Source organism: Cetorhinus maximus, chromosome 4, assembly GCF_964194155.1.
Source record: "Cetorhinus maximus chromosome 4, sCetMax3.hap1.1, whole genome shotgun sequence".
Classification (NCBI taxonomy): Eukaryota; Metazoa; Chordata; class Chondrichthyes; order Lamniformes; family Cetorhinidae; genus Cetorhinus; species Cetorhinus maximus.
Window position 1 is genome coordinate 106,655,151 of NC_135882.1, and position 27,264 is coordinate 106,682,414.

Here is a 27,264-nt window from a genome sequence, read left to right on the forward strand (position 1 = left end):
AATTTTTTTAATAAGCATTCTCTCTGTTTATCAATTTTCTCCCATTTTCTATCTCAAGTGTCTTTATCTTTATTGATCTATTTTAATGTCATGTCCATCAGGTTAGTCTTGCTGGTAAATATTGAAGCAAAGTAATTAATATTTCTGTGATTTTTGCTGTGGGTTTACCTTGTGTATCCCTTGGCCAAATCCCTATCCTGATTTTTATTTAATTGTGCCTGTAGAATACTTTATTTCTTTTTATATTCCTTGATACCTTAATTTTGTAGTTTTGTTGTCTCCCTAGTTTATTTTTTACTTAATCTTTTCTCATTCCCTTTTGCCATCCTTCTCTTTGTCAATGTGTGTGCCGTTTTCATTAGTTTCAGTTTTGTCTTTGTCCATGCTGTGTCATTACTGGCTAGTTTGTTCTTGCTTTCTAGTGGGATAAAATTCTTCAAGACAACTTACCACTGTTTTAGTAGGAAGCAGTACATCTGTTACATACCTTATTGGAAAAAGGACTTATCATAAACTTAAGACCGAAGGCGGTCAGTCATCCAGCTGTTGTGCCTGTGCTGGTTCTTTGAAAGAGCAGCTGTGCTCGGTCTCACACCTCCGCATTTTTTCCATAACCACCTAAGTTGCCTTTCATAATTTAGAAATATTTCCGTGTGCAAGGCCAGAACTAGGGGTCATAAATATGAGTCACCAATAAATCCAATGAAGAATTCAGAAAAAACTTCTTTACCCAGTGTGTGATTAGAATGTGGAACTCATTACTACAAGTAGTTAAAATGAATTGTATGGATGCATTAAAGGGAAATCTAAATAAGCATATGAGGGAGTGTGGAATAGAAGGAACAGTTGATAGGGGTTAGATGAATTGTAGAAGCATGAACACCAGCATAAACCTGTTGGGTTGAATGGCCAGCTTCTGTACTGTTAATTCTTGTAAGAATAATTTCAAGTGTAAAGGTTTGTAGAATTGTAAGTAATATATTTTGAAATTAAATTTAATATTTTTTCCAATCTTTTTCAGGTCTGTTATTGTCATGTGTCATCCTTGTCTTATCCCAAAGGGCACTCTTCAGACTGTACGTGTTTGGCTGTGTTATTCTACTTGCTGCAACTTCTGTCCTAGTAAACTACTACACCACACTCCACATAGATTTCTACAATGCATACTACTCTGCTGTGTTTGGGATGCAGCTTTTACCACGCAATGGCCCAACATTGTGGTTGGCCCTTATTGCAGTTCAGCTCACAATTGGCATTGGATATGCAACATTACTGAGCATTCCATCAGTTTTTTCTGCATTGACCATGGTAAACTTCTTACTGCCTATACTAGGCCTGGCCTTGGAGTTACCAGAAGATATTCAGAATCTGTTAGTTGCCTTTTCAGGTGTGTATATAACAGCACAGACTGTATTTTATGTAACTCTGAATTTAAAATGGTTTTATTATACAATAAGATATGTTTATTTGCTGGTACGGCATATGTATCGTATATATGGATTACAAGTTATTGTGGAGGACACATGGAAGAGGATTCGTTTTCCTGATGTATTAAGGGTTTTTTGGTTGACTCGGCTAATGGCACAAGCCATTATTTTAGTTTATGTTGTTAAAGTAACACAAAGTGATTCAGAGAACAAAAGCTACTTTATTTCTTGGAGTGACAGCTGGGAAGTGCTCTGCAGTCTCATTATAAGTGGGTGTGACTCAACATTGACTGTCCTGGGCATGAGTGCAGTCATCTCATCATTAGCACACTACTTGGGACTTGGAATCTTAGCCTTCATTGGGTCTACTGAAGAGGAAGATAAACGCTTGGGGTTTGTGGCCCCAGTTTTATTTTTCATTTTGGCGCTGCAGACAGGTTTGAGTGGACTGGAACCTGAAGAAAGACTAGTTCGCCTCAGTCGCAACATGTGCCTTCTGTTGACTGCAATCCTGCATTTCATTCATGGAATGACGGACCCTGTGCTGATGTCACTTAGTGCCTCCCATGTTTCTTCGCTCAGAAGACACTTGCCTGTTCTCATGGTTTCCATTAGCCTTTTCATTCTTCCAATTATACTCAGCTGCACCTTGTGGCAGGTCCACACGCTGAACACTTGGCTGTTTGCTGTGACAGCATTCTGTGTTGAATTGTGCTTAAAAGTAATTGTTTCCCTTACTGTGTACACTCTGTTTATAATTGATGGATACTACAATGTGTTATGGGAAAAACTAGATGATTACATTTACTATGTTCGCTCAACTGGCAATGTTATTGAGTTCATTTTTGGAGTGATAATGTTCGGAAATGGAGCTTATACAATGATGTTTGAATCGGGTAGTAAAATTCGTGCCTGTATGATGTGCTTACATGCTTACTTTAACATTTATTTGCAAGCTAAAAATGGATGGAAAACATTTATAAACCGGAGGACTGCAGTTAAGAAAATTAACTCTCTGCCAGAAGTAAGAGGCAACAGGTTGCATGATATTGGTGATGTATGTGCAATTTGTTACCAGGAGTTCACCACTTCAGCACGCATTACACCTTGTAATCATTATTTCCATGCCCTTTGCCTGCGCAAGTGGCTGTACATTCAGGATACATGTCCTATGTGCCATCAGGGAGTGTACATTGAGGATAACCAGAATGAAAGTTCAGTATTTGTCAATAACAATGGAAATGTTCCACAGCATCAACCAGTAGTGGAAAATTTGGTGGTGGCAGCTGCTGCTGTTGATGCTGACAGTGATCTCAATGAAGACAATGACAGCATTGAGTATGATGAAGAAGAGTGGACAACTCAAAACGGCAATGCAGGAGTGGAGGATGAGTACCTCGATGATGATACAGATGCAAGTGATGAGTGAGGCTCATCGAGTGACTGTAGAGATAAGTTGCAACTTTTAAAACAAAGACTGCCAATCAAACATCAGGGAAGGAAGTGATTTTTTTTCTTTGCTTAGGTGATTGTTCAGAAGTTATGTCAGACCAGTGATAAGAAGGGGTTAGGAAATAAACTACATTCCACTTATCACTGGAGTGCAGAATAGACAAAGCACAACAGCTGTGAAAAGACACTGGTTATGGACAAGCAATGGTTTTCAGCCAACTTATTTATTATGACCTGCTGTTGTACTGTTTACCTCTTTAAAAAATGCTGGCCTCTTGTTCAACCCTAAAATTTGTGTATACTGTACATGAAATAAAAGTTTGACTTATATAAAATTCTTTAATAAAGTTGCTGGGTGTGTTTAACATAATTGAAGTTACATGTGATGTAATTAATACCAGCCTCTTCAGGAACCTACTTAAAGAAAGGATCTTGCCATGAGTACTGGTTTTATTTTTTCCTACTTTTTCCAAAGTGAGTGATCCATCATGAGTTACAGCTCCACAAATAGCTGGTACCTCATGCAGGTGGACTTACTTCTGCGTGGACTTAGAGGGCAAGTATTAGTGAGCTATTGAAGAAACTTTATACCAAAAGACATTGGATAAAGCTCAAGAGCAGGAACCCTTGGATTCTGTTTTTAACCTAGTGATGCTGAGATCAATTATAGCAAGCATTACTATCCCAACTGGAATCAACCGAACAGTACAGGCTAGGATTAAATTTATGATTTTATTGCTCCAAAAGGTAGTATGAGACTATCTGTACAGATTATTGGAAATTTCCTCCCCCTTTACTATCTATCTGATCTAAGCCTTTCAGCATACCTTTTATTTCATTTTCTAGCATGTACTCATTGATTTTTCCTTTGAAAGCATCAAAGCTGTTTGCCTCAACTATTTCCTGTGGTGAGTTCCACATTTTAATCTCTCTTCATTATTTGCCTCAAAAACTACAACTCTGCAGCCTCAATTCTTCTCTACATTGCTTCAGTGATCGTCCAGCATTCACTTCCGTATATCAAAATTGGTGTGATGTAGCATTTCAGGATTCTCAGCTTTGTTTTAATGGCTAATTTTGAGTTAATCATCTTTTTCAGTTTTTGAAATGCACCTTTTGGCCATTCCAATCCTTCGCCTTATTTTTTAGTCGCACTTTCTGTCTGATGTTAACAATACTTCCTAGGTAACAAAATTTGTCTACTTGTGTGACCTATTCATTCTTCACTGTGATCTTATATTCTGATATGACTTTACCTTTGGACAATGCCAGACATTTTGTTTTCTTAGTTTAGGCTTAGCCCTTCTCACTTTCACTCACTATCCAAAATCTTTTTTAGTCTCTCTTCAGAGTCTTATTTCCTTATAGGATTTATGAATGGTCCCTAGTTTTGGATTCTCCCACAAATGGAAATATCCTATATCTACCTTGTCCAACCCCTTCATAACTTTAAAGACCTTTATTGGGTTTCAGTAACAGTCCCAACCAGTTCAATCTTTCTGAAGGTGTAATCTCTCAGTGCCAGTTCCATCCTTGTGAATCTTTTCCTGTATCTCTATTTATGGTGATGGGCTTTCCACTATCATCCATTATCAGCCCACTGACTCCCATCTAAATTCCTGTAGACTTCACTACTGTGTCGCCATTGCAGCTGCTCTTATGTCTCTACTTACCACACCAGGGTTTCTGAAATGTCCTCCTTTATCCTCAGCTGAGTCCCTGTCACATGGTCACCAGGATCCTTGACCAGCTCCATGCTATTTCCCATGTTCCAGCTCTTTCTCCTCTCCACTGTGACACGATTCCCTGTTGTTCACATCTTCCACTTCAGAGACCATCAGAATAATTGTGGAAAATGTAAAAACTCTCACTAGTGTTGAATCACATTGCCAGAACACAGATTTTAACTCTGCACATTATCCTTCGTTTGGCCTGGCTTACTTTAGCCTACATTGTTTATTCATGTCTTTGGTGAGTTTTTAATATTATATCCATGTTGTCCTGACTTCAGCTTTTGGACATATCTCACCCATTATCCATCTATAAGCCTTAATAGTGAATGTCAGCAAGCTATTGAATTGCAGAGACATCAGAGTTGAACCAATTTTGTCCTTACCCAACATCCACTTGTACAATTTCTAGCAATTTGCTGCATGGCAAAAAGGAACAAGAACCCTCTTTTTTCTCTTCCCAATCCAATAAATAATATTGGAATCTATTGTTGCATCTCTAACACCATCGTGGTTTTGATCAGTGAACCAGTCAGAGACTGAGTTCTAAAGAAGAGTAGTATGGACTCAAAGTTAACCCTTTTCTCTCTCCACAGATGCTGCCAGACCTGCTGAGTTTTTCCAGCACTTTTGTTTTTAATCAGAGATTGGGTCATCTTTGGCTTATATTGCTCTGCTAATCACGGGATTAATTTGGAAAAACCATCATGGGAAACTATCCTAATATTTTTATTCCAGGACCACATTTTTGAAGCTGTTTATTGAAAAGTTGAAGTTGCCCCATAGTTATTTAATTACCTAGACTGCCATTTAAAGAAATACATAATATTAATTAAGGTACCTGAAAAATGTAGTACAATATTTGTGCAGAAAACACAACCTGCAAATTTGTGAGTGTCTGGTTCAATTGGCATCACACTTGCTTGAGTTGAAAGGCTGTTTTAAAGTCCCATACCAGGACATGGGTTTGTACTTCAATGTGGCACTGAGGTGGTGGTGCTCCATTGTCAGATGTAATTCTTCAAATAAGACAAATCAAGGCATTCTGTTCCTGTGGTTCAAATGGATGTTGAGGAATCCATAATTCAATAAGAGCAGCAGGGAATTATTCTGGTGTTTTTATCACCAAAACCTGGTCATTCAGCTAACTAGGATTAGGACTAAACTATTTGTTTAGCCCCTTGAACCTGTTCCACCATTCCGTGAGACCATGGCTGATCTGTGACCTAACTCAATATACCTTAGTTTCTTTCCATATCCCTTAATACTTTAGGTGGGCAAAAATCTTAGCAATCTCAGATTTAGAAGAAACAATTGTTGACATTTGCTGAAGAGTTCCAAACTTCTTCTACGTTTGTGTGAAAGATCTAGCTCTATTTTTTAGGCTATGTCTCCTAGTCCTGAACTCCCCAACCAGCATAAATAATTTCTCTCTAACTGCCTCATCAGTTCTTCTTAATATCTTGTAAACTTGGTTCAAATCACCCTTAACTTCTGAATTCCAGAGAATACAACCCTAGTTTGTGTAATCTTTCCTTGTAATTTAACCCTTTGAGCTAATGGATAACTCTACTCAATTTATGCTACACTCCCTTCCAAGCCAATATATGCTTCTTAAGGCCTAGTGCCCAGAATGACTCCCACTAGTCCAGGTGTAATCTAATTAGTGTTATGTATAGTTATCATAACTTCTACCCTGTGTGTCCTAGATATAAAGTCCAGCATTCCATTAAGCCAAAGATTAAAGCAAAATACTGTGGATGCTGGAAATCTGAAATAAAAACAGAAAATGCTGGAAAAACTCAGCAGGTCTGACAGCATCTATGGAGAGAGAAACAGCTTTTTTCAGAGCTAAAGAAAAGCCATTAAGCCATCTTGATTATGTTTTGTACCTATCCATGGCATTTAAATGATCTTTGTGCATGGACCCAGCAGTCTGTTTGGGCCTCCACTGTTTGTAGCATTTCACCATGAATTAAGTAGCATGGAGGGCAGCTGGAGCAAGTAGAGCTTCAACAGCTGAACCCAAGTGAGTGAGGGAATTCTAACCGTTTTAAGGCTTGATCTCTTCCTAACATCTAGTCAGGTTTTGCATTTAGCATTTAATGTTAACTAGTTTCTTTTGACCTGAGTCAGTGATAAGCAAGCTGCCTGATAGTGGCAGCTGTACAATGAGTTAATTAGGTGGCTAGTCAGAACTAGTTCCCTAGTCAGTATAGCCTGGATCAGGTCTTTGAAATTCTAGCTAGTATAAAGGAGGTTTCTCCTAACACACAGAATACAGCTCTGATAGAGTACAGATTTGACAGCTTTGACTGAACTTGGGAATTTGGTGAGTGAGGGAAGAGATGTTCTGGTCTTCTACAGAACAAGGATTGGTCTGAAAGGGGGAGCAGGACACAGTGTGACCTGAGAGCTGAAGTCGAGAGGCATTAATTAGGTTAGCAGCTAAGTGATTGGTGAGATTTAAGGTTTATTTTTCTCTCGACTGGGGCAGTATTTCAAAACTGAAGAGATATAAATACTGTATTAGATTCATAGATTAACTAGTTATACTACTTAACATACCTACAAATAATCATTGAATGGTATTTCTAAACTCTAAACCCTAATTTGTTTTAACAAAATACAATAAAAATGGCAGGGTGATGTTTTGCAGCTACAGCATGTGGGAGCTGGTGGACACCACTGTGATCTGCAGTAAGTTCTGCAGAAGTTCAAGGAACTTTGTCTGAGTTGATGAGCTGGAGTCTGAGCTTTGGAAACTGATGCATCAGGGAGGGAGAAAGTTACCTGGATACTTTGTTCCAGGAGGCAGTCATGCCTCTTAGGTTAAGTACTTCAGATTTGGTCTGTGGCCAGGGACAAGAGGATGTAAATACGAGTGAGGCAGGTATGGAGATCCAGGAAGTAACACTGGAGTAGCTTCATCCCTTGCATTTGTCCATACAGACTGCAAGATTCTTGTACCTGTTGGACAAGAGCAGGGACTCCAGGAGCATGAGCAAACTAACTACAGAACTGTGGTACAGGTGGCATTCAAGTTGGAGTAGAAAGGAATGTAGTAGGGGACAGTATAGTTAGGGGATAAATATTGTTTTCTGCAGCTGTGTTAGAGCCCTGAAGGCTGCATTGCCCGCCCCGTACCAGAGTTAAGGACATCTCGGAGCTGGAGAAGAACATTGAGTGGGAAAGGAAGGATCCAGTTGTGGTCTACATGAGTACCAATGGCATAGGTAAGACTAAGGAAGAGGTTTTGCTAAGGGAGTATGAGCAGCTAAGGGCTCAATTTAAAGCAGAACTATAAAGATAATCTCTGGATATTACCTGAGTCATGAGCAAACTGGCATAGGGAAATAAGATCAGAGAGTTAAATGTGTCGCTCAAAGGTTAGTGTGGAAGAATTGGGTATGAATTCATGGGGCACTAGCAGCAGTACTGGGAAAAGAGGGAACTACTGTTGGGACAGGCTTCATCTGAACCACGTTCAAATCTATCCTGGAAAATTGTCTAACTAGGGTTGTAGAGAAGCTTTAAATGAAATAGAGGAGAGGGGAGGGTTCTCATGAGGGGCGATTTAGAAAGTTAATGAGAAAAGACAAAGTAACAGTGTGGAGTAATGATAACCAGAGTGTGACAGGAAGGGGCAGTATGTTCAAACATTAGAATTCACCAGAAAATAGGGTCAGAGTAGGAGAAAAATGATGAAAAGGCAAAATAAAGGGTTCTTTATCTGAATGCATGCAGCATTCATAACAAGATAGATGAATTGATGGATTTGATATGATAGCCACTACTGAGACATGGTTGCAAAGAGACCAAGGCTGGGGACTGAATATTCAAGGATATTTGACATTTCATAAGGAAAGGAAAAGGAGGTGAGGTAGCTCTGTTAATAAAGGATGAGATCAGTGTGTGAAATTATCTTGGCTCAGAAAATCAACATGCAGAATCAGGTTGGATGGAGAAATAGCAAGGGAAAGAAATCACTGGTGGGAGTAGTTTATAAGCCCTATAACAGTAGCCATACAGTAGGACAGAGTATAGATCAAGGAGTATGGGGGATTGTGAGACATATACTTCAAAATACTCACTCTTATGTCCCTCACTTATGATTTTAATCTTCATACAGATTGGACAGATCAAATATCAAAAGTAGCCTTGAGGATGAGTTCATAGTGGGTATGTGAAGCAGTTTCTTAGAAAAATACATTCTAGAACCAACCAGAGAGTTATTTTAGACCTGGCAAAGCACAGTGGGACAGAATTAATGATCTCACAGTAAGGAATCCTCTTGGGAAGAAAGATTATAACATGATTGAATTTCACATACAGTTTGAGGGTGATAAACATGGTGCTAAAACAGGGAACAGAACAGGGATCTTAAACTTAAATAAAGGCAATTACAAAGGTATGAAGTCAGAGTTAACCAAAATGGACTGGGAAAATAAGTTAAAATATAAGATGGTAAATAAGCATTGCAGGCATGTAAGGAGATATTTCATAACTCAACAAAGATATATTCCATTGAGAAAGAAAGACTTGAGAAGGATGCACAATGATGCATAAGGAACTTAAGGATGGAATTGAAGGAAAAGGCATACAATTCTACCAATGATGGCTAAAAATAATAGAGCGAGAAATTAGAATGAGAGTAAACTTGTGTTCGGAACTGCAGGTAATTTAAGTAAGTTATATTTGTATTTATGGATGTTAGGAATGAGTTTTAGCTATAAGTTTAAGTTTAATATGTGTTTCTGTATCGGTATGTTAAGAAAGGAGGAACTTGAGTTTCATTTTCATTTTAAAAGCTGCCTGTAAGTCTGAGGGCTTTGTCGTGTACCTGCATTGTTAATGAGGTTTTATGACTCTTGAAGTAGAAAATTGGGTTGTTGCATAGCAACTGGGGCCCACAGAGACAGGGAGAAACAGAACAGAAGTTTTTTTTTTTAACTCAGTTGAAACCAGGAGAAGTGCAGGAACTGCAGAGAGCTGATTTCCCAAAAGAGCTGAAAGGTCCCAAAGCCAAGGAGTAGGAGAGGGCCCCAAGAAGACCTTCTAGTGAAAGGAACAGAACAGGGATTTGGAAAAAGTCTTGCTAAGTAAAGTTAAGAGTGAGGAGCAGAAGAAGGCTCCAAGTTTAAAGGGAGAAAGCTGCGGGATGCAGACTTAAAGCAAAATAGGCTTGTGAGAAGCCAGAAGATCCGAGGAGACAGCCAAAGGTTGGTGAGTCCTTACTATGAGAATGTGAAGCAGTGGTGTTCTATTGGCATGGCTGAGTATCTGAGAGAGAGCGCATGGAAGGCAAAGCTTCAATGCACATGGTGATCCAAGGGAGAGGAACATCAGGTGGAGAGTTTGAAACCCTGGAGGTGGGCCCTTGTGGAAGGCATCTGAGAGAAAGTGTCATTTGGGAGAAGATTCCAAAACGGGTTCTTCGAGAATGGAGATTGGAAACCCTCATGTGAAAGACAGATTTCAGTGAGACCGGTTGGCTCACGGTATAACAAGTGCCTGGGGGGGAGTTGATGAAGGATCCATAGCATCTGTTTGGGTGGTATCTGTCACTTGGCTTCAAAGTGTGATGTGCCTGACCACAGGTTGTCTATTGGTTTACATGGACTGTGTATCTACTGTGAACATGAGAGTGTGAGATAGCTTTTGTAACTTGTGTCATCCTTGTGAATCTGTGTATATCTGTAAAGGTATAGTTTGTGAAGAAGTGATGTAATATAGTTCTCTTCTTGTTAAATAAATGTTTTATTCTTTTGTTAAAAGTTCATCAGCTGACTCCTGTGACTCTGTTCTGTGGCCACCCTCCACGTTTCTAAACAATAAATAAAAGCTAGGATCTATAAAGCCAGGTTCCACTCTGGGATCTGGCTTGTCCAGTAATAGCATCAGCTGGCATCATAACAATAGCAAGAAATATTTTAAAAAGTAAGCGCTTCTACAAGTATATACAAGGAAGAGAGTAGCTAATGTAAACATTGGGCTCTTAGAGGATGAGATTGGGGAATTAATAATGAGAAATAAGAAAATGACAGAGGCTTTAAACAAGTATTTTGTATCTGTCTTCATGATAGAAGACACAAAAAGCATCCCAAGAATAGAAAATCAAGGAGCAAAAGGGAGGGAGGAACTTAAATCCCTATCACTAGAGAAAAAATACAAGGAAAACTAATGGAACTAAAGGCTGACAAGCCTCCTCGACCTGATGGCCTGCATTCTAGGGTCTTAAAAGATGTGGCTGAATCTTCCAAAACCTGGTAGAAAGAACAAGGAAAGACAATGCAAAATAAATTCTAAAGGGAGATCAGAGCAGAGGCACCTGGGTGTATATGTGCATAAGTCATTGAAGGTGAATAGGTTGAGAGAGCAGTTAATAAAGCATGCAATATCCTGGGCTTTATTAATAGTGGCATGGAGTACAAGAGCAAGGAGGTTATGTTGAACTTGTATAAGACACTTGTTCAGCCTCAGCTGGCGTGTTACATCCAGCTCTGGGCACTGTAATGCATTGGAGAGAGACAGAAAAGATTCACAGGAATGGTTCCAAGGATGAGGAAGTAATTATGAATATAGATTGGAGAAGTTAGGACTGTTTTCCTTGGAGAAAAGAAGACTGAGAGGAGATTTGATAGAGGCATTCAAAATCGTGAGGGGTCTGGATGGAGTAGATAGGGAGAAATTGTTTCCACTCACGAAAGGATTGAGAATGAGAGGGCACAGATTTAAAGTAATTGATAAAAGAAGCAAAAGTGACATGAGAAGAAACTTTTTCCTGCAGTGAGTGGTCAAGGTCTGGAATGCACTGCCTGGGAGTATGGTGGAGGCAGTTTCAATTAAGCATTCAAATGAGAATTAGACTGTTATCTGAAAAGTAAGAATGTGCAGGGTTACGAGCAGAAGGCGGGGAAATGGCACAAAGTGAATTGCTCATTTAAAGAGCCAGTGCAGACATGATAGGCCGAATGGCCTTCTGCACTGCAACAATTCTGTGAAAATTCCCTAGGTTCTGAAAAGGTCCCAGCAGATTGGAAAACCACAAATGTAATACCTCTATTTAATAAAGGAGGGAGACAGAAAGCAGGAAATTATAGACCACTTAGCCTAACATCTGTCATTGGGAAAATGCTAGAATCCATTATTAAGTAGTAATAGGGCATTTAGTAAATCATTTCTTCAATCAAGCAGAGTCAACGTGGTTTTATGAAAGGAAAACCGTGTTTGAAGAAATTCGCTACTTGAAGGTGTAACAAGCAGAGTGGATAAAGGAGAAACAATAAGTGTGTATTTGGATTTCCAAAAGGCCACAAAAAAGTAACAACATAAGAAGAGCTCATGGCGTTGGGGTATTAGCATAGATAGAGGATTGGCTAACCAACAGGAAAGAGTAGGGATATATGGATCATTTTCGGGTTGGCAAAGTATAACTAGTGGAATGCCACAAGGATCAGTCCTTAACTATTTACCATCTATATTAATGACTTGTATGAAGGGACTAAGTGTATTATAGTCAAATTTGCTGAGGACAAAGATAGGTAGGAAAGCATGTCGTGAGGAGGACAGAGTCTGCAAAGGGATATGCATAGATTAAGTGAGTGGGAAAACATTTGGCACACGGAGTATGGTGTGGGAAAATGTGAGGTTGTCCACCTTGGCAGGAAGAATAGAAAAGCAGAATCTGATTTAAATGGAGATACTACAGAATGCTGCAGTACAGAGGGATCTGAATCTCCTTGTACATGAATCACAATAAGTTAGCAGGCAGGCTCTTTTTAATTCATTCACGGAATGTGGGCTTCGCTGGCTGGGCCAGCATTTATTGCCCATACCTAGTTGCCCTTGAGAAGGCGGTGGTGAGCTGCCTTCTTGAACTGCTGCAATGTGGTGTAGGTACACCCACAGTGCTGTTAGGAAGCGAGTTCCAGGATTTTGACCCAGCGACAGTGAAGGAACGACGATATATTTCCAAGTCAGGATGGTGAGGGATTTGGAGGGGAACTTCCAGGTGGTGGTGTTCTCATCTATCTGCTGCCCTTGTCCTTCTAGGTGGTAGTGGTCATGAGTTTGGAAGGCGCTGTCGAAGAAGCCTTGGTGAATTCCTTCAGTGCATCTTGTAGATGGTACACACTGCTGCTACTGTGCATTGGTGGTGGAGGGAGTGAATGCTTGTGGATGTGGTACCAATCAAACGGACTGCTTTGTCCTGGACGGTGTCCAGCTTCTTGAGTGTTGTGGGAGCTGCACTCATCCAGGCAAGTGGGGAGTATTCCATCACACTCCTGACTTGTGCCTTGTAGATGGTGGACAAGGTTTGGGGAATCAGGAGGTGAGTCACACGACCCCTAGCCTCAGACCTGTTCTTGTAGCCACAGGATTTTTCTATTGCTAGTCCAGTTCAGCTTCTGGTCAGTGGTAACCCCTGGGATGTTGATAGTGAGGGATTCAGTGATGGTAATGCCATTGAATATCAAGGGGCAATGGTTGGGTTCTCTCTTGTCGGAGATGGTCATTGCCTGACACTTGTGTGGCGTGAATGTTACTTGCCACTTGTTATGGATATTGTTCAGCAAGTAATTAGGAAGGCAACTGGAAAGTTGGGCTTTATTGCAAAGTGGGGTGGAGTATAAAAGTAGGGAAGTCTTGCATCAACTGTACAGTTTGGTGCAACCAAACCAAGAGTACTGCATACAGTTTTCAACTCCTTATTTAAGGAAGGAATTACTTGCATTGGAGAAAATTCAGAGAAGTTTCACTAGGTTGATTCCAGGGATGAACAGGTTGTGTTATGAGGAAAGATTAATCAATTCGGGACTATACTCATTGGAGTTTAGAAGAATGAGAAGCCACCTTATTGAAAATAAGATTCTGAGGGGGCTTGACAGGGTAGATGCTGAAGGGATGTTTCCCTACTGGGGGAATCTAGAACGAGGGGGCGCAGTTTCAAAATAAGAGGTCTCCCATTTAAGCCAAGCGATGAGGAGGAATTTCTTCTCTCAGGGGGTGGTTAATCTTTGGAATTTTCTACCCCAGAGATCTGTAGAGGCTGGATCATTGAATATATTCAAGGCTGAGTTAGATGGATTTTTGATCTACAAGGGAGTCATAGGTTTTCGGGGTCAGGCAGGAAAGTGGAGTTGAAGCCACAATCTGATTACACATTATCTTATTGCATGATGAGCAGGTTTGAGGGGCCAAATCGCCTACTCCTGTTCCTATTTCTTGCGCTCTTATGTAGAAAGTCCTCTGATCTATCATTTTTTGGTCCAAGGTGAATGACCTCAAACTTGCCTTCAACATTTTGCTTTTCATGTAGTGAAATGTCCCAAGGAGCTTCACAGGAGTTATAAAAGAAAATTTGACACTGAGCCACATAGAATTAGGGAAGCTTAATCAAAGAGGTTGGCTTTAAGGAACACAAAAAATCACAGCAGTAGACCATACAACCCAGCGGTCCTACTCCACCATTCAATATGACCATGCCTGATCTTGGGCTTCAACTCCACTTTCCTGTCCACTCCACATATCGCTTGATTCTCTGAGACCAAAAATCTGTCTATCCCAGCCTTAAATGTATTCAACAAATTAGCATTCACAATCTTCTGGGGTAGAGAATTCCAAAGATTCACAACCCTTTGAGTGAAGTAATTTCTCCTCATTTCAGTCCTAAATGATCAGCCCCTTATCCTGTGACTGTGCCCCCATGTTTTAGATTCCATGGCCATCACAAACAATCTCTCGGTGTCTACCCTATCAAGCCCTTTCAGAATCTTGTATATTTCAATGAGATCACCTCTTATTCTTCTAAGCTCCAGAGAATATAGACCCAATTTACTCAGCCTCTCATCATAGGACAATCCCATCATCCCAGGAACCAATTTAGTGAACCTTTGCTGTACCACCTCCAATACATTATATCTTGCCTTAAATATGGAGACCGAAACTGCATACACATTTATATGCAATACAGTATTCCATATGTGGTCTCACCAAAGTCCTGTACAGCTTTAGCAAGACTTCTTTATTCCTGTACTCTAATCCCCTTGCAATAAATGCCAACATGCCATTTGCTTTCTTAATTGCTTGCTGTACCTGCATGCCAAATTTCTGTATTCCTTGTATGAGTACACCCAAGTCTCTTCGAACATCAACATTTACAAGTTTCACACCATTTAAAAAATGCTCTGCTTTTCTATTCTTACAACCAAGTTCAATAACGTCACACTTCCCCACATTATACTCCTTTTGCCTTCTTGTTGCCTGCTCACTTGTCTATATCTCTTTGCAGCCTCTCTGTGTCCTCCCCACAGCTTACCATTCCACCTAGCTTTGTATCATCAGCAATCTACATACATTACTCTTTGTCTTATCTAAATCAATAATTGGATTGTAAATAGCTGAGGCCCCAGCACTGATCATTGTGGTACTCCATTAGTCACGGCCTGCCAGCTTAAAAATGATGTTTAAACCCACCCTCTACTTCCTGTCCGTTAACCAATCCTCTACCCATGCCAATATATTACCTCAACTCCATGAGCCCTTATCTTGCCATTTAACCTTTTGTGTGGCACCTTATTGAATGCCTTTTGGAAATCCAGGTATACTACATGTACCGGTTTTCCTTTATCTAACTTTCTAGTTACGTCCTCAAAAAACAGATTTCCCTTCTGTGAAACCATGGTGGCTTGTTCTATTCATTGTATAATTTTCTAACTGCATTGTTAAGGCTTCCTTAATAATAAATTCCAGCATTTTCCCAATGACTGATGTTAAGCTAACTGGCCTGTAGTTCCCTGCTTCCTCTCCCTCTCCTTTCTTGAAAAGCGGTGTTACATTTGCCAACTTCCAATTTGATGGGACTGTTCCCGAATCTAAGGAATTTTGGAAAATCATAGTGCAGCCACTATTTCTGTAGCTTTCTCCTTTGGAACCCATGTGTACACCATCAGCTCTGGGGATTTGTCGGATTTTAGTCCTTTAAGTTTCTCCAATACTTTTTCTCTGCTGATATTAATTAATTACCTTATTTTTCTCACTTTTTAGTTCCTAGGTTACCCTCTATTTCTGGTATGTAACTTGTGTCTTCTATTGTGAAATTAAACATGAAATATTTGTTCATACAAGGAGCATCCTAAAGGAAAAAAAAAGAGGCAGAGAGCCTTAGGGTGAGAATTCCAAATCTTAGTGTCTTGACAGCAAAGGCACAACCAACAATGACGCAGCAATTAAAATTAAAAATGTTCAAGAGGATTGCAGACATTTTGGAAGGTAGTGGGGTAGAGATTAGAGAGATATAGAGGGGCAAGTTATAGGAGGGATTTGAAAATAAGTATTTTAAAATCGAAGCATGACTTAACTAGGAGCCAGCTTAGGTCAGTGATCACAGAGGTGATGGGTGAACGGAACTTGGTACAAGTCAGGAGGCAGGCAGCAGAGTTTTGGATAACCAAGTTGAAGGGTCATTGGACTCGAAACGTCAACTCTTTTCTTCTCCACTGATGCTGCCAGACCTGCTGAGTTTTTCCAGGTAATTCTGTTTTTGTTTTTGTTTTGGATTTCCAGCATCCGCAGTAGTTTTTTGTTTTTATCTAGAGAGGGGAGAATGTAGGAGGCCAGCATTGGAATAGTCAAGTCTAGAGGTAACAAAGGCATGAATGAGGGTTTCAGCAGCAGATGAGCTGAGGCAGGGATGAAGTCATGCATTCTTCCAGATGTGGAATCACAGAATCACAGAATCGTTACAGTGCAGAAGGAGGCTATTCGGCCCAGCGGGTCTGCACCGGCTCTCCAAATGAGCATTATGACTTAGTGCCATTCTCCTGTCTTTTCTGTGAACCCTTGCACATTGTTTCTATTCAAATAATCATCCAGTGCCCTCTTGAATGCCTCAATTGAACCTGCCTCCACCACACTTCCAGGCAGTGCATCCCAAACTCGAACCACCCGCTGCGTCAAAAAAATTTTCCCATAGGTATCTGAGTGATGAGATGGATATGTGTTTGGAAGCTCATTTTGGAATCAAATATGACATCATGGTTGTGAATAAACTAGTTTAGCCTCAGACAGTTGCCAGGGAGGGGGTAGTAGCAGTTGCTAAGCAGCGAAGTTTGTGGCAGGGACCAAAGTCAATGGCTTTGGTCTTCCCGATATTTAGTTGAAAGAAATTTTTGTTCATCCGGTACGGGATGTTGGACAAGCAGTCTTGACAATTTAGAGACAGCAAGAGTCAAGAGAGGGAGTGATGAGTTAGAGCTGGGTGTTGTCAACGTACATGAGGAAACTGACAGTATTTTTGGATGATGTCATCCAGAGTAACATGTAGATGAGAAATAGGAGGGGGCCAAGGATAGATCCTTGAGGGACACCAGAGGTAATGGCGCAGGAGTAGGAAGAGCATTGCAGGTGATTCTTTGGCTATTTTTAGAGAGAGAAAAATGGAATCTCCAATGCCTTTATTGAATCAAATAGCCACAGTTTTGCCCATTCATTTCATTTATTAATAACTAATTTTATGATTCCGTCTACACTGCTTATAATACCACCTATCTTTGTGTCAACAGCAAATAGACATATTGCTCTCTATTTCATCATCTAAATCATAATAAATACGACAAATAGTTGAAGCCCCAACTCATCCTTGTGGGATACCACTAGACACATGCTGTCAATTGAAGTAACTGCCCATTACATTTACCTCTATCTCCTGTCACTCAGCCAGTCACTCAGCCAATCTCCTAATCTGCTCAATAATTAGTCTACAATTCCATGAGCTTCAAATTTTGCTAACAAAATCTCATAATAAACTATCAAATCCCTTCTGGAAGTCCATATGAATAACATCCGTTCATACACTCTATCCACTACTATAGTAATTTCATGTACACTTTACAAATCCATGCTGGCTTTCTTTGATCAGCTGAAAAATTTCAAGTTCACTCTGTCCCTAATTATAGAGTTTAGTAATTTCTTGACTACGTGGGCTAACTGGTCTATAATTCCACAGTTTCGCTCTCACCTTTCTTAAATACCAGAGTGACATGCATAATTTTCCAATCTGATGCAACAGCTCCTGAGCCAGAGAACTTTCAAAGTTTATAGTTAGGGTATCTACAATATTTTCATCTTTTTTATTCATTCTACAGGATGTGGGCATCGCTGGCCAGGCTAGCATTTATTGCCCATCCCTAACTGCCCTGGAAAAGATGGTAGTGAGCTACCTTCTTGAACAACTGCAGTCCCTGTGGTGTAGGTACACCCATGGTGCTTTTAGGGAGGGAGTTCTAGGACTTTGACCTAGTGACAGAGAAGGAATGGCGATATATTTCCAAGTTAGGATGGTGAGTGGCTTGGATGCGAACTTCCAGGTGGTGGTGTTCCCATGTGTCTGCTGCCCTTGTCCTTCGAGATAGTAGTGGTTGTGGGTTTGGAAGGTACTGCTTCGGGAGCCTTGGTGAGTTCCTGCAGTGCATCTTATAGATGCTACACACTGCTGCCACTGTGTGTCGGTGGCGGGGGGAGTGAATGTTTATGGATGGGGTGCCAATCAAGCAGGCTGCTTTGTCCTGGATGGTGTCAAGTTGGAACTGCACTTATCCAGGCAAGCGGAGGGTATTCCATCACGCTCCCGACTTGTGCCTTGTAGATGGCGGACAGGCTTTGGGGAGTCAGAAGGTGAGTTATTTGCTGCAGGATTCCTAGCCTCTGACCTGCTTTTGCAGCCACAGTATTTATATGGCTAGTCCAGTTCAGTTTCTGGTCAATGGTAACCTCCAGGATGTTGATAGTGGGGGGATTCAGCAATGGCAATACCACTGAATATCAGGAGGCGATGGGAAGATTCTCTCTTGTTGGCGATGCTCATTGACTGACACTTGTGTGGCATGAATGTTACTTGCCACTTGTCAGCCCAACCCTGGATATTGTCCAGGTCTTGCTGCATTTGGACATGGACTGTTTCAGTACCTGAGGAGTTGTAAATGGTGCTGAACATTGTCCAACCATCAGCAAACATCCCCAGCTCTAACTTTATGATGGAAGGTCATTGATGAAGCAGCTGAAGCTGGTTGAGTCAAGGACATAACCCTGGGGATCTCCTGCGGTGGTGTCCTGGGACTGAGATGATTGACCTCCAACATCCGCAACCATCTTCCTTTGCGCTAGGTATGACTCCAACCAGCAGAGAATTTTTCCCCTGTTTCCCATTGATTCCAGTTTTGCTAGGGCTCCTTGATGCCACACTCTGTCAAATACTGCCTTGAAGTCAAGGGCAAGTCACTCTCACCTCACCTCTGCAGTTCAGCTCTTTTGTCCATGCTTGAACCAGGGTTGTAATGAGGCCAGGAGCTGAGTGGCCCTGGCGGAACCCAGACTGGGCGTCAGCGAGCAGGTTATTGCTAAGCAAGTGCCGCTTAATAACACTGTTGATGACCCCTTCCATCACTTTACTGATGATGGAGAGTGGACTGATGGGGTGGTAATTGGCTGGGTTGGATTAGTCCTGCTTTTTGTGTACAGGACTTACCTGGGCAATTTTCCACATAGCTGGGTAGATGCTTGTGTTGTGGCTGTACTGGAACAGCTTGGCTCGGGGCACGGCAAGTTCTGGAGCACAAGTCTTCAGTACCATTGCCAGAATACTGGCAGGGCCCACAGCCTTTGCAGTATCCAGTGCCTTCAGCTGTTTCTTGATATCACGTGAATGAATCGCATTGCCTGAAGACATCTGTGATGCTGGGGACCTCTGGAGGAGGCCGAGATGGGTCATTCACTCGACACTCCTGGCTGAAGATTGTTGTGAATGCTTCAGCCTTATCTTTTACACTGATCTGCTGGGCTCCCCCATCATTGAGGATGGGGATATTTGTGAGTTGTTAAATTGTCCACCGCCATTCACGACTGGATGTGGCAGGACTGCAGAGCTTAGATCTGATTATTGGTTGTGGAATCGCTTAGCTCTGTCTATCACTTGCTGCTTATACTGTTCGGCACACAAGTAGTTCTGTGTTGTATTTCACCAGGTTGACACCTCATTTTTAGGTGCCTGGTGCTGCTCCTGGCGTGCCCTCCTGCACTCTTGGCGGTAATGGTAGAGTGGGGGATATGCCGGGCCATGAGGTTACAGATTGTGATTGAGTACAATTCTACTGATGGTCCACAGCGCCTCGTGGTTGCCCAATCTAGAGTTGCTAGATCTGTTCGAAATCTACCCCGCTTAGCAGGGTGATAGTACTACATAACACGATGGAGGGTATCCTCAGTGTGAAGGTGGGACTTCGTCTCCACGACAACTGTGCGGTGGTCTCTCCTAACGATACTGTCATGGACAGATGCATCTTTTTTTTAATTTGTTTATTGGGATGTGGACATCACTGGCTAGGCCAACATTTATTGCCCATCCCTAATTGCCCTTGTTCAGAGGTCAGTTAAGAGTCAACCACATTGCTGTGGGTCTGGAGTCACATGTAGGCCAGATAAGGACAGCAGATTTCCTTCCCTAAAGAACATTAATGAACCAGATGGGTTTTTACAACAATCGACAATGGTTTCATGGTCATCATCAGACTTTTAATTCCAGATTTTTATTGAATTCAAATTTCACCATCTGCCATGGTGGGATTTGAACCCAGGTCCCCAGAGCATTACTGTGGGTCTCTGGAATACCAGTCCAGTGACTATGCCACTGCCTTCCCCCATCTGTAGCAGGCACGTTGGTGAGGATGAGGTCAAGTATGTTTTTCCCTCTTGTTAGTTCACTCACCACCTTCTGCAGGCCTGTCTAGCAGCTATATCCTTTAGGACCCAGCCAGCTTGGTCTATGGTGGGGCTACTGAGCCACTCTTCATGTTGGACCCCAGCCAGCGTACATTCTGCACCTTTGCCACCCTCAGAGCTTCCTCCAAGTGTTGTTCAACCTGGAGGAGCATTGATTCATCAGCTGAGTGAGGTGGGGGATGGGGGGGGAGGAGAGGCAGTGAGTGGTAATCAGCGAGAGGTTTCCTTGCCCATGTTTGGATGGAGTCAATGTTGAGGACTCCCAGGGCAACTCCCTCCTGACTGTATACCACTGTGCTGCCTCTACTAGGTCTGTCCTGCCTGTGGGAGAGGACATAAGGATGGTGATGTTGGTGTCTGGGACATTATCTGTAAGGTATGATTTTGTGAGTATGACTATGTCAGGTTGTTGCTTGACTAGCCTGTGGGACAGTTCTCCCAATTTTGGCACAAGCCCCCAGATGTTAGTAAGGAGGACTTTGCAGAGTTTGGCATTGTCATTTCAGGTGCCTAGGTCAATGCTGGGTAGTCCATCCAGTTTCATTCCTTTGTAGCCGTTTGATACAACTGAGTGGCTTGCTAGGGCATTTAATAGTCAACCACATGTCGAGTCACATGTAGGCCAGACCAGGTGAGGATGGCATATTTCCTCCATTAGACTTTTAATTCCAGATTTTTTTTTTTTTTATTATTGAATTCAAATTCCACCATCTGCTGTGGTCTCCAGGGCATTACCAGTCCAGTGACAATACCACGACACCACTGCCTACTTCTTTTAAAATCTTGGATTAAAAACCATGTGGACTTGATAATTTGTCACTGGTGCCATTATTTTCTAAATTACTGTTGTTTTGCTTATGGTAATTTTGGTTCCAGATTCACTATTAGTTTCCTTGGGATGTTCATCATGCTATCCTTTTCATCCACTATAAATATGACACAAAGCATGTCCACTATTTCCTTACTTTTATTGACAATATCATGATCAGTTTTCAAGAGACCCACATAGATTTTTTCCCCTAATATAATTGTAAAAATTTGAGTTCATAGGATAAATTAGTTGCTGTTATTTGTCTAATAAATGACTTCATTGGACTTATTAATGGCTGGATTTTGTTGCAGCTAGCATTGCTCACCATGATTAAAGTTTTAAAATCGCTCAGCAATTGCTGGTGACTGCATGTAGGCACAGAAATCCAGAAGTTGCTGTCCAAATTGCCCTGCTCCTCCAGAAACAGGTATCACACCAGTGAAATACATGGAGTGATATGAAGTTGCTGTATGTGTGAGATATATACCTACTAAACTCATTAAAAGTTAGGTCTTGTTTATCTGATTGTAAGTACCCTTTTAATAGTGTGATAAATCTTAAATACTGTTAAACTTTCTAGCACTGAAAATTAACTTTAACAAATGTGGCATCTTATTCCTTCAGATTTTTATTTAAACTTTTTTAAATCTCCAAAAATTATTTTTCACTTTTGTCTATTTTATCTTTCACTCCTAAAACAATCTGTCCTTCCCTCTTGATTTTGCTTTCTGTACCTGATTGACATTGAATTAGATATTCCAATTGTTACTTCCTGGATTAGACTGCATTGCTCATTAACATCTTCAATCTGATTAGGTAAGGAATTTCTTACTCTGTTCACACAGATCCCAGATCACCAGTAGAGGGTGCTGCATCTTTTCACACTGATTTTATAGTAAGTTCCAGTGCAAAATCTTTTGGCAATTGTAATAAATGGCTGACACTGTTTGTTCACTGCTGAAAATAATATCCAGTCCACTGTATATGTAGCCCATTGGGACATTTGTGAGAAATGTAACAGAACTTTAAACTACATAGTGCTTTTTTATAATGTCAAAAAATATTTTTTTCAAAATATGATTGTAGTTTTCATTGTACATGCAATTTGAGATTTTGAACTCAAAATACTTTTGTTAGGCATGTAAGTGTATATTTTATTTTCAAACAAATATTCTGAACACAAAAGAATGCATCAGTGTGAGGCACAAGAGTTTTATTTTCAAATATATGATTATCATATCAATCTAGTAATAATTTCCCGTACATCAAGATTCCAGAAGTAATTTTGTCCCAATTTTGGGTCATTAACATGGATTTTGTACATGATAACTACATTGCTCCACATCTTGTTCAACCATTTATATTTTTGTCTCAGTGGGCACTAGAACAAAACTGTAAAATAGTATCTTCATCTATATATTCACAATCTTAAATCACAATGGTCTACTCATCATGAGGTTTCACAATACATCTTAAGATCATAATACATATATGTATGTGCTAAAAGTGATCAGATAAAATTGCATAATGCTGTGCAATTTCTTGTTTGTTCTGGACTATACCACCCATCCTGCTCCAAACCAAACAAGCCGACCATAATTTGTCTTTGACCGTTTTATTAATTGCATAAAAAGAGCTAAATATCTAATTAATACTGATCTCTGTGGCAGAGATGTATTATAACAAAGTTGTAAGCAATCAGCAAACATAACAATAATATGCCGATTTGTATCCCAAGGTACTATATAGTTTTAAAAATCCCACTTATGGTATTTTAGTGAATATTATGTCAGTTTAATTATACTTTTGGACATGTTCAGGTAGGTACAGAAGGGAAGCTGCCATCCATGCATCAAAAGGGACAGTCAATTTTTCCCTCATCTAAATTTCTACTTTGGAAAAGGATCCCCCCATGTTACCAAAGTGAGAAAATTTCACTCACTTTGAAGAGAAAATGTATGGCAATGGTGGGGGTAAACTCATATTGACTCTATAGTAGCTCATGCATTGAGTTCAACATCCAATATGAACAACAGAATAAACTAAGTAGTACCACCGCTGGAAATGGGTGTCACTGCCAGCTGCCTGTTAAGTTGTTTAGATTTAAAACAAATTATCAGAATGATATCCTTGTTGATCAACTATTAGGAAAGAACATCTTCACAGTATTATTGTACATGGTGTTGCTCAGTTCACGTGTGTCCTCTTCTCGCACTGCTGCCATTATCTCCAATACTTGACTATTAAAGAAAAATTAATTAGAAGGGGCTAATGTGATTGGTAATCAGAGACTGTTAACATTGGAAAACTAGATATTCTAACCCTACTCAGATTTTATGTTCTTCTATTAGTTTTCCTAACATAATAACGGCATTCTATATGAAACATTGCCAAGTTCTTGCAGCAGTAAGTTTCAGAAAAGCCAATTATGGTGACAGCTGATAGCTATCATAAATCTGAATATTCATGTATATTGAAATTAAGAAATTCAATTCCTGGCTTTAACTAACACAAGCTTCCTCTGCATTATTTTTGTCTCTGTTACTGCAGGCATCTGTTTCTAGTTTTGTTCCCCCATAGGGGGAGCCAGCATGGATTTCTTATGGGAATATCATGTTTAACTAACTTGCTGGAGTTTTTGGAAGAGGTAGCAGAGAGGGTTGTTGAGGGTAATGCTTTTGATGCGATGTACATGGAGTTCCAAAAGGTATTCAATACAGTGCCACACAAAAGACTTGTGAGAAAAGTTATAGCTCATGGAATAAAAGGGGACAGCAGCATTGTGGATACAAAATTGGCTGAGTAATAGGAAACAGCGAGTAATGGTTAATAGGTATTTTTCGGGCTGGAGATAGGTTTGCAGTAGCATTCTCTAGGGATCGGTATTGGGGCTCTTGCTTTTCCTGTTGTATTTTAATGGTCTTGGTGCGCAGGGGATAATTTCAAAGTTTGCAGATGATACAAAACCTGGAAACATTGTAAACTGTGAGGAGGACACTACAGAACTTCAAAAGGACATAGACAAGTTGGTGGGGTACGCAGACAGGTGGCAGATGAAGTTCAATGTGGAGAAACGTGAGGTCATTCACTTTGGTGGGAAGAACATGGAGACATAATATAAAATAAGCAGGACAACTCTGAAGGGTGTGCAGGAGCAGAGGGACCTGGGTGTATATGTGCATAAGTCATTAAAGGTGGCAGGACAGATGGAGAGAGCAGTTTATAAAGTATACAGTGCCCTAGGCATTCTTACAGATAATGTCCCAGACACCACCATCACCATTCCTGGGTATGTTCTGTCCCACCAGCAGCACAGACCCAACAGAGGTGGCGGCACAGTGGTATACAGTCGGGAGGGAGTTGCACTGGGAGTCCTCAACATCGACTCCAGACCCCATGAAGTCTCAAAGCATCAGGTCAAACATGAGCAAGGAAACCTCCTGCTGATTACCACGTACCGCCCTCCCTCAGCTGATAAATCAGTATTCCTCCATGTTGAACACCACTTGGAGGAAGCACTGAGGGTGGCAAGGGTGCAGAATGTACCCTGGGTGGAGGACTTCAATGTCCACCACCAAGAGTGGCTCGGTAGCACCACTGCTGACCGAGCTGGCCGAGTCCTAAAGGACATAGCTGCTAGACTGGGTCTGCGGCAAGTGGTGAGGGAACCAACAAGAGGGAAAAACATACTTGACCTCATCCTCACCAACCTGTCTGCCGCAGATGCATCTGTCCATGACAGGATCGGTAGGAGTGACAACCGCACAGTTGTTGTGGAGATGAGGTCCCGGCTTCACATTGAGGATACCCTCCATCGTGTTGTGTGGCACTGCCACCATGCTAAATGGGATAGATTTTGAACAGATCTAGCAACTCAAGACTAGGCATCCATGAGGCGCTGTGGGCCACCAGCAGAAGCAGAACTGCACTCAAACATAATCTGTAACCCCATGGTCCGGCATATCCCCCACTCTACCATTACCATCAAGCCAGGGGATCAACCCTGGTTCAATGAAGAGTGCAGGAGGGCATGTCAGGAGCAGCACCAGGCATACCTAAAAATGAGGCGTCAACCTGCTGAAACTATAACACAGGACTACTTGCATGCCAAACAGCACAAGCAGCAAGTGATAGACAGGACCATGAGATCCCACAACCAACAGATCAGATCTAAGCTCTGCAGTATTGCCACATCCTGTCGTGAATGGTGGTGGACAATTAAACAACTCACTGGAGGGGGAGGCTCCACAAATATCATCATCCTCAATGATGGAGGAGCCCAGCACATCATTGCAAAAGATACAGCTGAAGAATTTGCAACAATCTTCAGCCAGAAGTGCCGAGTGGATGATCCAACTCGGCCTCCTTCCGAGGACCCCAGATTCACAGATGCCAGTCTTCAGCCAATTCGATTCACTCCATGTGATATCAAGAAACGGCCGAAGGCACTTAGTACTGCGAAGGCTATGGGCCATGACAATATTCCGTCAATAGTACTGAAGACTTGTGCTCCAGAACTTGCTGCACCCCTAGTCAAGCTGTTCCAGTACAGCTACAACACTGGCATCTACCCGGCTATGTGGAAAATTGCCCAGCTATGTCCGGTACACAAAAAGCAGGACAAATCTAACCCGGCCAATTACCGCCCCATCAGTCTACTCTCCATCATGAGTAAAGTAATGGAAGGAGTCATCAACAGTGCTATCGAGTGGCACTTGCTTAGCAATAACCTGCTCACTGACACCCAGTCTGGGAACCGCCAGGGCCACTCAGCTCCTGATCTCATTACAGCCTTGATTCAAACATGGACAAAAGAGCTGAACTCCCGAGGTGAGGTGAGAGTGACTGCCCTTGACATCAAGGCACCATTTCACCGAGTGTGGCATCAAGGAGCCCTAACAAAACTGGAGTCAATGGGAATCAGGGGGAAAACTCTCCGCTGGTTGGAGTCATACCGAGCACAAAGGAAGATGGTAGTGCTTGCTGGAGGTCAGTCTTCTCAGCTCCAGGACATCACTGCTGGAGTTCCTCAGGGTAGTGTCCTAGGCCCAACCATCTTCAGCTGCTTCATCAATGACCTTCCTTCCATCATAAGGTCAGAAGTGGGGATGTTCGCTGATGATTGCACACTGTTCAGCACCATTTGCGACTCCTCAGATACTGAGCAGTCTATGTCCAAATGCACCAAGACCTGAACAATATCCAGGCTTGGGCTGACAAGTGGCAAGTAACATTCGAACCACACGTGTCAGGTAATGACCATCTTCAACAAGAGCGAATCCAACCATCGTCCTTTGATGTTCAATTGCATTGCCATCACTGAGTTCCCCACTATCAACATCCTAGGGGTTGCCATTGACCAGAAACTGAACTGGACTAGCCATATAAATACTGTGGCTACAAGAACAGGTCAGAAGCTAGGAATAGTGCGACGAGTAACCCACCATCTGACTCCCCAAAGCCTGTCCACCATCTACAAGGCACATATCAGGAGTGTGATGGAATACTTCCCACTTGCCTGGATGAGTGCAGCTCCCACAACACTCAAGAAGCTTGACACCATCCAGGACAAAGCAGCCCGCTTGATTGGCACCACAGCCACAAACATTCACTCCCTCCACCACCGATGCACAGTAGCAGCAGTGTGTACCATCTACAAGATGCACTTCAGGAATTCACCAAGGCTCCTATGACAACACCTTCCAAACCCATGACCACTACCATCTAGAAGGACAAGGGCAGCACTGACCATCCTGACTTGGAAATATATTGCCACCCCTTCATTGTTGCTGGGTCAAAATCCTGGAACTCCTTTCCTAACTGCACTGTGGGTGTACTCACACCACATGGACTGAGCGATTCAGGAAGACAATTCACCGTCTTCTCAAGGGCAGCTAGGGATGCGCAACAGATGCTGGCCCAGCCAGTGAAGCCTATGTCTCATGAATGAATAAAAAAAAGAGCACAAGAGCAAGGAGGTTATGCTGAACTTGTATAAGACACTAGTTAGACCTCAGCTGGAGTATTGTGTACAGTTCTGGGCACCACACTTTCAGAAGGATGTGAA

General features: G+C 41.6%; 2 protein-coding genes across 5 annotated transcripts in view; one reads left to right on the forward strand and one right to left on the reverse strand.

The window, feature by feature from the left end:
* The window catches only part of rnf139 (ring finger protein 139), a 29,161-nt gene extending 25,947 nt beyond the window's left edge, over positions 1–3,214 (forward strand). Inside the window, exon 2 of the mRNA XM_078540600.1 lies at positions 1,022–3,214. Coding sequence (XP_078396726.1) covers positions 1,022–2,856 — 1,835 coding nt within the window. The 3' untranslated portion in view covers positions 2,857–3,214. The remainder of the gene's footprint in view (positions 1–1,021) is intronic.
* tatdn1 (TatD DNase domain containing 1) overlaps positions 1–27,264 on the reverse strand; it is a 92,500-nt gene that overhangs the window by 7,721 nt on the left and 57,515 nt on the right. For 3 of the 4 annotated variants that reach the window (XM_078540601.1, XM_078540604.1, XM_078540603.1), the window contains one exon: positions 22,394–23,437. In XM_078540601.1, coding sequence (XP_078396727.1) covers positions 23,335–23,437 — 103 coding nt within the window. In that variant the 3' untranslated portion in view covers positions 22,394–23,334. Of the gene's footprint in view, positions 1–4,552; positions 4,705–22,393; positions 23,438–27,264 lie in introns of those variants that run through there. The other variant, XM_078540602.1, reaches the window with a different exon arrangement.